At 44.7% G+C, this 9,429-nt stretch overlaps 1 protein-coding gene across 5 annotated transcripts; it reads left to right on the top strand.

The window, feature by feature from the left end:
• Positions 1–344: 344 nt before the first annotated feature.
• LOC119324293 (ceramide kinase-like) lies at positions 345–5,925 on the top strand. 5 transcript variants are annotated; one of them, XM_037598063.1, is made up of 13 exons: positions 345–553; positions 1,306–1,464; positions 1,619–1,786; positions 1,876–1,968; positions 2,143–2,235; positions 2,762–3,026; positions 3,109–3,135; positions 3,248–3,332; positions 3,796–3,945; positions 4,376–4,477; positions 4,571–4,957; positions 5,323–5,404; positions 5,484–5,925. In XM_037598063.1, the coding sequence occupies exons 1-13, from the start codon at positions 458–460 to the stop codon at positions 5,619–5,621; spliced, it is 1,845 nt and encodes a 614-aa protein (XP_037453960.1). In that variant the 5' UTR covers positions 345–457; the 3' UTR covers positions 5,622–5,925. The 5 variants fall into 5 exon arrangements, with proteins under 5 accessions (XP_037453960.1, XP_037453961.1, XP_037453962.1 ...); XM_037598064.1 differs by having other exon boundaries at positions 5,338–5,404; XM_037598065.1 differs by lacking the exon at positions 3,796–3,945.
• Positions 5,926–9,429: the final 3,504 nt, after the last annotated feature.

Consider the following 9,429-nt stretch of genomic DNA (forward strand, 5'->3'; position numbering starts at 1 on the left):
ATATTTTATTTAATAAAATGCCTAGAACTATTGTTCACGGTTTCGGCTAAAAAAGTGGTTAGCTTCCAATAATCGTACAAGAGACAATATAGATTTGAAAAAATAATTTAATAGCTTAGGCACCCAAGATTTTGGAAAGGAGTACTCAATCATTTGACTGAAGGAACGTCAGTCAACAATCACCACTCGGAACTCAAAACACTGGATACTTTATTTCGAGAAAAAAAAAGCAATGGATACGAGGACGACTAGTCTCCGGTCAGGAACGTGTTTCGGGAGGAAACCAGCAGCGCGGACCAGATCTAAAAAGACCCAATCAATCGCACGCGCACAAAGTCCAGCCGAAAGACAACCGCGCCCCCGTACCCGTCCCCGCCGGAAGAACAAGCAGCGGCAACGGAAAAAATAGAGCGAACGGCACGGTCGAGCTCAGCAACGGCAACAGAGAGGGGAGACCATGCAGGGCGACGGCGAGGTGCTGTTCCTGGGCGGCGTCGGGGAGGTCGCCGTCACCCTCGGCCACGACGGCCTCTCCTTCCTGCCTCTCCACCCGGTACGCCTCTGGCTCTGACTGTGGCTGGCCTCCCGCTCGTCTCTGCTCGCCGAATGCTATTGCCAGATCGTACGGATTTAGTTCGTTTTTCAGCACTTAATCTGAAGGAACTTTGTGTTTTCTTAGTCGAATTGTACGGTGGGCTGTAGGTAGATTTGCAGCTTCGGGGGTTGAACCGAAGAGTTGGGTGGCGGATAGGTAAAGTGGAGACGGCATAAGTAATTGCAGATTCATAAAGAAGCGTGGGTTAGCCGCGTAGATTGTTCATTAAAAGCATGGTTACACGCCTCGGACAACATTGAAGTTCTTGCTTTCGTTTGGAAAAGAAGTACGATACATATTAATTTAATTGTTGCTGATTTAGTACAAGAGGAGGATGGTTGCCACTAGCCACTGGCCAGCTGAACCCCTTGCAAATCGGGGAGCATAAAATGCATTATTTTAAGTACCCAAACGAGAAACTAAGAATCATCCTGTGCGTTTGTGACTCTATCTCTTGTAAATCACAACCTCAGCCTTAGTTCCCCTCTTCAAGAAAGTGATCCAGCTGGTGTGCAAAGCCAAATATGTGAATATCACATTTTAGTATTTTACAAGCATCTAGTTCTGTCAACAAGGATAGGTGTTCCAGTTTTGCTTGTGCCTCAAGGATTACGTTCTTGAGTTGCAAATGATAAGTATATGCAGGAGGATATTGTCTTACTTTTTTGCAGCGTGACTGTGGTTTCTGCTCATCACACTAAATTTTGCAGGAATTGGGTTCTTCATGTTTGTCATCTATCGGATTACTACCAAAATTAGAGAATAAAATCAAGTTTTCGGATGTTTATGCTGTGGAGCTTCTTGATGAAGGTCCTGTATGTGGACCTTGGAATACAAGAATTGTCGCCCAAGGCAAGAAAAATAGTGAGGTTATAGCATTTCTTTTAGTTATTTTACGGAGTTCCTTTTCTGTAGTTTTTGTCAAAAGCTTCTGCTCTTTTTTAGCCAAATGCATTATTAGAAGTTCTTTCACATGCCATGTTTTATGCTCATGTTCTCTTTAAAAAGCTGTTGCTCATGCAGATGCACCGCTTTGCCGTACATGTAATCACCAGATCAAGAAAACACCCTTCTCAATTGGTACCTTGTGAATATCTTTTTGGACACAAAGACCCGGAGACCTGCAAAAGCTGGGTTGAGCATCTCAGTGCATGCATAAATAATGAACAGGACAGGCCCAAGAACCTGATGGTAGTTCTGACACGCTCTTCCATATATCCCTTATCACTGCTATCATATTATTGAGCATTTTGGCTAACTAACTATTCCACAAACTGTAGGTGTTTGTCCATCCACTTTGTGGAAAAGGTAGAGGTTGCAAAAATTGGGAAATGGTAGCTCCTTTATTTGACCGGGCGAAAGTAAATACAAAGGTAAACATGTTTGCTCATAGAAGCAAAAACAACAAAAGGAATTATAGGCGTGCAATAATGTCTATGCATGATTCTTTCTTTCTATATTTGTTACTGATGAGTTTGTGACATCAAAATTCTCACAAACAACCCTCGGTCCTCTAACTTATGTTCACAACATGTTTACATCTTCAGGTGATAATCACGGAGAGAGCAGGACATGCATATGACACCTTAGCATCAATATCAGATAAAGAGCTCAAGAAATTTGACGGTGTTGTTGCAGTGGTATGTTGATTTATTTTTATAATACTTGGTTAACATTTTCTGTTCTTATAGTTCGGGAAGTATTGTAGAACTACAATTAATTAGTCATGATGCTTGAAGTCGTTTTCAGTGAGACGAGTCCTGAATTTCTTATTTCCAACCTGTTATGTAATTATTAGTACTTTTAGAATGACTATTATTAATCATCACTAGTTTATTTTAAGGTGCAAGCTGATAAGAGATTAAAGCACAAAATGGGAATTCGCCCCCTTAATAAACAACAACCTGGTACATCAGTGTGAACACACTATATATGCCTTGGTGAAGAGATTTCACAGGGTCACTTCCCACGTGCCCTAGAGTTTTTTCATATGGCATCTGAAATCTTCCGGTGTGTACTGTTAAAGAAAAATTATAATTCCATGCTTTACTTCTAGAGAAAAAAAAACTCAAATCCTGTACTCCTACTTTTTTTTTCAATCTGTTACTGAACTTATTGAATTCCATCGCATTTTACTTGTATACTCTCCAAACTTCACATTTATAGGGTGGTGATGGTTTATTTAATGAAATCCTGAATGGACTACTAAATTCGAGGAATAAGATTTCTTATCCTCCAACTCCAGAGGGCTTTGGATATTTTGGAAGCACTGAGAAATGCCAAGGATACAGGAACGATGGGCTAAACAACAGTACGGCCACATCAGATGCTGTAAATGTCATGCTCCGTGTGGGTTCCAACAAATCTGATGATCATGAACCTCTTCTTTCGACTGGAAAATCTGTTGTTGGATTAGACATCTCATCATTAAGTATGTCCCTTTTGGTTACATGTACCACATATTATGTAGAGCAATTTCTTGTATAAGTAATTTTGTGTGCTTCTTGTTGCAGATCCAAATACAGAATCATCTACTGGAGGTCAATGAGTAACCGAAACTCAGTTATTTTGTCTATCTTAAAACTGCAAAAAATTTAGGGCCAGCGACACGACTGATAGCTTTGTTTTATGTTGAAATTGGTACTACTGCAGATCAAGTTCCTCCAGTCTTCTTCCCAAATGATTGGTTTAGGCTTGGCATAATTCCTTCTGGCTCAACAGATGCTATTGTACTCAGGTACTGATCGAGACACCTAGGTGTAACCACGCAAGGAGAAACTACACTTTTCAGTACTAAATAGCCGAGAGCCTTATTTTTAGGGGTAGAAAGTTGCATAGATCATGGCAATTCAATCCCCTTAAATCTGTAGTTGTACAGCATTGCATGTAAGCTGGTTATGATCCTCATCCTTTAGGACATTGGACAGATCCACCATTACCATCCGTTCATCTGTCTGTTGGAGCAGTGTGCAAGTATGCTGTAATTGGTACACCTGCCAAATTAGCATCACCTTCATCTTTCAAAACAATTATATTGTCTTGCCTAATTTCTTACATTTTGAGCTTAATGTCCTTTTAGTTCATGCATACCAATGTCCATTTGCGGGCTTGTTATAGATGGACTATTTTTGTGCACACATTATGTACTTATCGATGGCAGTTCTTTGCTGGCTGTAAACATCTTATATTGATCCATGCAGCACAACTGGGGAACGAGATGCTGTGACTTCTGCCCTGCTTATTATCTTTGGTAGAAGGATAGCGCTTGATATAGCTCAAGTAGTCAGGTGGAAGAGTAGCCCATCAGCTGAGGTTTTACCTACTGTACGCTATGCAGCTTCATTTGCAGGGTATATAACTTCCTTTAGGGCATGATGTAGCTACCTAGTGCTTGTATGAACTGAGAGCGAGGAAATACATGAATTTTAATGTCGACCATCAATTTCTTAAATGTGCTAATGTGCACTGCCACCATAGATATCCTGCAACTACTGTAACATTAACTCAATATATCTGGCAGAAGTTATAGGAGTTCCAGTTTTCATTTTATTCTCCTTAAATAATGTTGAACTTAGCTAGACTTAGCCTTGCTTTCATTGTTTGATGTAAGTAAGTTCTTCCTGTTGATGTTTCTTGTGCATTACTGATAGTTATGGACTTGCATTTAACATAGATTGATCATACAATTTTACCAAGTCCGTGCAAGTGCATATCACTATATGAACCCCCTCTGGATTGTTCTTCTGCATATTAGTTGATTCTTTTGGATTCTGCCTGTAGATATGGATTTTATGGAGAAGTCATAAGGGAGAGTGAAAACTACCGATGGATGGGCCCTGCACGTTATGATTTTTCTGGAACTATGGTCTTCCTGAAGCACAGGTAATTAATAGTAGCCGGTGGCAAGTATCCTTTCTTGTGCTATGCTTCTTATTCAGTTTGATCACAAACTGACAATTGCGTGCCATTTTTCAGATCTTATGATGCAAAAGTGGCTTTTCTTGAGAATGAGAACTCTCATTCATTTGCTGCATCAGCAGAGAATGTTGCAGATGAAGTACAACCACTGCAATCTCGTAGAAAAAGATCTCGCAAAACAATTTGCCAAGCAAATTGTTCTGTATGCAAAGAAACTTCAATGCCTGGACAAAATTCAGAAGATGAGATTCCAAACAGCTCTCAAACGATTCATAATAACCCAAAATGGATCTGGTCCGAGGGGCGTTTTCTAAGTGTCGGTGCAGCTGTCATTTCATGTCGCAATGAAAGAGCCCCTGATGGCCTAGTGGCTGAAGCACACCTCTCAGATGGTTTTCTACACCTTCTGCTCATTAGAGATTGCCCTCTTCCCTTATATTTGTGGTAAGAATACTGTTACTACTTGTTCAGCTTGTTTCACAGTACTCTGCACTGAGAAGTGATTACTAAACGTATTTCCAGAACTATTTTATTTAACCAAATTACATCTAAAAACTTTGTGTCAAGTTGGACCTCACAACAGTCGATGTCTGTTTACTCACTTCTGCTGTTACTTTTCCTAACTAAATAAGGTTGCAAAAATCGCTACAAAATACTACTCCCTCCGATCCATATTACTTGTTGCTCAAACGAATGTATCTAGACGTATTTCAGTGCTAAATGCATCTGTTTGAGCGACAGATAATATGGATCGGAGGGAGTACAAACCTCTTCCTTTTATCTCTAGCTCTAGAGTTTGTTTGAGGTAGCCGTTCTATCTGCAGGCATCTGACACAATTTACTAAGAAGGGGTCGGACCCTTTAACCTTCAAGTTTGTTGAACATCATAAGGTATTCTTTTCCCTTCTTTACGCTCTTCCCTGTTTAAAACCTTCATTTTATTTAATTTAGATGTTTCCAATTTCTGTAGACACGAGCATTTACCTTCATCTCATCACACGACGAAAGCGTATGGAACTTGGATGGCGAGCTTTTTCAGGCCTGCGAAGTGTCTGTCCAAGCTTGCCGGGGCCTTGTCAACCTCTTCGCGTCAGGGCCAGAGGTGTAGCAATGCCCCATAAGTTATAGCTTCCCTCCCTTCTTTCACAAAGGGAAGACATCAGAATAGTTACTGTTGTAGAGTTGTAGAAGAACCTCATGTAGATATAGATATGTAAACTGCGGTTCTCGTACCACGCAATAAAGAACCGGGCAGCGTTTTCTTCAATGTCCAAGGAAGGAAGAGCTACAGATTATGCTAAAAAAAACAGATGAATTTTCGTGCGTCGCAATGCTGTAAAATTTGCATTGCGGACACGGATTGATCTGGTTCTTGCAGGAAGCTAATTTGGCATACGACAATATTCGTTGTAGCTCAACAACACTTCGTGTTGGAATTGTGTCGAATATTGTGTACAAGGTAGGTTACAGTTGGACTTGTAGTTGTATCGTGTTTACATAGGATGTGAAGTCGTGTCCTAGTAGGATACTTGTATCCTAGGCCTCTCATATATAGCGGGGGTAGACACACGATGTAACATATGACAACATAATAGCACCGGAACGCAGGGGAAGCCGGCGGCATGTGCCGGTGTCCAGGGCGACCGGGTGCGGTATTGTAGCGGTGTCATGGGGAGGAGCGCCCATAGTCAGGCCCCGGGGATGTAGCCATATCGGTGAACCTCGTTAACAAATCTCGGTGTCGTGCACGTGTGATTGCTTGATCCTCGAATGATCGACAGAGTGCCTCGGATTTATTCTAACAAGTGGTATCACGAGCTAGGTTGTTTTGAAGGTCGTGAAAGTTGATCTAGAGGAAGAAGATGCATCGACATAAATCTGCGGAAGCGATCGTAATACGGGATGCATATCATCGGCGAGTTACCATCGAGGCAGGATTGGTCGTGCTGTGATCTTCGAGCAGTAATCAGAACGAGATGCGGATACGAGGCAAAAGCATCGGCGGCGGCAAACGTGTGGCGATCGATCGTGTTGATCCATCGGGCGAGCGTACAGGCGGCGCGGCTGAAGCCAAGGCAAGCGACGCACGGTGTGGGCTGGCCCAGCGGGGCTAGCTGGTGCGCGTGGCAGCGTGCTACATGGCAGGGCTGATCGACTCAGGAGATTTGTTTGGAGACCAAAACGGGACCGAGTCCCGGAAGGAAGTCGTCTCAGGAACGGAGTCTTGCATGCTCGCTTGAAAGGCTGGTGCAGGCAGTCGTAGAAGAGACGTACGACGAGACAGAGGCAAAGCAGATCAATCGGCAGAAAGGAAATCCATCGAGCGATACATACTAGGTGGGACATTGACAAAGCAACAACCAGCATGGGAGGTTGAGCCAGGGCTACTACACGTGAAGATCAAAAGGTTTTTTTGGAACTGCTAGTAGTACACGGATGTCGTGTACTTGTGCATCAGAAGGAGATTGCTCATGTATTTTTCATAAGGTCAACCATACGAAGAACCAGGCGCCAATGGGTACTGGGTTTGAGGTGGAGAAGTTCAACGGAACTGAAAGCCTTGGGTTATGGCAGACAAGGATAAAAAATTTGTTGGCACAACATGGATGCTTGAGGGCGTTGCGGGAAGTCATGTCAGCTAAGATGAAATTATCATGTGATGGATGAAAATTCACGGAAGATGATTTGGAAGCCTTGAAGCGTGTCGTTGCAGTCGGATAAGTTCGGCTGGGTTGGACTAGACAGTCTGACGGATCGACGCAAGTCGGTTGATATAGAAGACGGTGGTGGATCGGCGACGACGACATAGGGGCGTGATGCTGATGGTGACCAACTTCTGGGCGTGGAAACACGCGACACAGGCCCGAGGATTGTGTGGCTTCGACAAGACTATGGCGCAGGATTGATTCAAGGTGGTGTATACACGGAGCTTGAAGTCAATGAGGCGCAAGAGTGGATTGATCATCTACCATGGAGTCATGTTGAAGGTGGAGCTGTATTGAGGGGCTACGGCGTAAGTCGACGGGGTCGAAGCCTATTCAGCAGGTGAAAAAAGCGAGTGACACGTAGTTTGGACTGGAGCCCGGTGGTCTGATGGAAGCGTGAAACTCGTCATCGGTCGGCGGTGATCGGTGGTACTCTGCAGTGGGGTTGAGTGGTGTGGTTCGCGACCCTTGAGACTCGACCAGGACAGCGGAGGCTCGACGCAGTAATAGCGGCGAGGCGTGCGGTATGCACGGGACATGGAGACGGGCCAGGGCTCTGGTGGTCATACATGTGGTGACTACGAGTTTGACTCGGGATGACTACAAGTTGCAGGTGGAGTCACATGGAGTCTTTGTAGTAGCAGCGGTACTCATGGGATAAGCTCAAGTCCAATGTACATGGAAGTTTGATGCATTGACGAACTCAAGGTGGTGGAGAATATTCGCCAAGGTGGAGTTTGTTGGAATTGTGTCGAATATTGTGTACAAGGTAGGTTACAGTTGGACTTGTAGTTGTATCGTGTTTACATAGGATGTGAAGTCGTGTCCTAGTAGGACACTTGTATCCTAGGCCTCTCATATATAGCGAGGGTAGACACATGATGTAACCTATGCCAATATAATAGCACCGGAACGCAGGGGAAGCCGGCGGCATGTGCCGGTGTCCAGGGCGACCGGGTGCGGTATTGTAGCGGTGTCATGGGGAGGAGCGCTTATAGTCAGGTCCCGGGGATGTAGCCATATCGGTGAACCTCGTTAACAAATCTCGATGTCGTGCACGTGTGATTGCTTGATCTTCGGATGATAGATGGAGTGCCTCGGATTTATTCTAACACTTCGATTGAAGTTGTACTGTCCTCCTCTTTTGAGAGGAAGCTGAAGTTTTACTCTTGGTCGGTGGATCGGCAGACCGCAGAGGGTAACAACAAGAACAAGTTGCCTGTTCCGGCCCACACAGCAGCTGAGCTAATTAAAATCCGCATGTTGCCGCAATTTTGGATGCGGTGCGCGCGGGCGGCCGTTTCTGGCTTTTTTTTTGAGCGGCCGTTTCTGGCTTTCTGCTGCCGGTGGATAGGACTGCCAGTTTTTTTTACTGTAGTATAGCTGCCAAGTGTTTAGTTTCGGGCACTTTTAACACTAGCACTCAAATTGAGCCCTCAAATAGCCGTCGGAGGCCTTCTCTACTTTTTCACCCCTCAAAATTCTCCCCAACTCCAACACTAGCCTTCATTTCTCACCCCACAAATAAAAAAAAACATGGAATGAGCGGAACGCAGGAATCTTCAAAAACCAACGAGCTCGTCGAGGAAGCGGGTGTGTGGCACGCTGCAGGCAGGTGCAAGGCTAATTCGTTGATTCATAGACCTAGAGAGCCTGACTAATTCCCTAGAAACACTCATTGTCCCGGTGAACTGTAGTATTACAACGGTGCTAGCAAGCATGTAATTTTTTTGTTCTCGCTTCCCCTCTCTCTCTCTCATCCTGGCTACCGGGATTGTGATGAGCCCCACTCAACTCCGGAGAGCATTGGCATCAACCTCGGGATGGAAGGTGGAATACGGTTGACAATAGGCGCGATGTCGCGACGTGGACATCGAGCTCGGGACGACCACCTGTATGCAGGGCAGTGACTGGGGTGTGTGGCAGCAGTAGGAGATGGTGATGTGTGATAGCGACGCAAGATGCGAGGTGCATCGGCGTGAAGCGGCACAGGGAGATGATGGTGTCTGGCGGCGCTCAGAAGTCGCGAGATGGGACGGGAGATAGCGGTCGACGGTGCATGAATGTCAGGAGGGGAGGAGGGTCCGCGGCTGGACTACAGCATGAAGGATGGCAGGCGATTGTAGGTGGCATGAGAGAAAGATCAAATGAAGGTTGCGAGGAGTAGTGGGCCCTTGAGCTGAGGACTTTGAGGCTTGAGTTGAGAACCTC

Source organism: Triticum dicoccoides, chromosome 6B, assembly GCF_002162155.2.
Source record: "Triticum dicoccoides isolate Atlit2015 ecotype Zavitan chromosome 6B, WEW_v2.0, whole genome shotgun sequence".
NCBI lineage: Eukaryota > Viridiplantae > Streptophyta > Magnoliopsida > Poales > Poaceae > Triticum > Triticum dicoccoides.

What these genes read in the sequence shown, in the direction of transcription:
- LOC119324293 (XM_037598063.1), top strand. Translation starts at nt 458, where the DNA reads ATGCAGGGCGACGGCGAGGTGCTGTTCCTGGGCGGCGTCGGGGAGGTC. An exon ending in ACAGGCCCAAGAACCTGATG is followed by an intron (nt 1,787 to 1,875) that starts GTAGTTCTGACA and finishes CACAAACTGTAG; the next exon opens with GTGTTTGTCCATCCACTTTG. An exon ending in CCTCTTCCCTTATATTTGTG is followed by an intron (nt 4,958 to 5,322) that starts GTAAGAATACTG and finishes TGTTTGAGGTAG; the next exon opens with CCGTTCTATCTGCAGGCATC.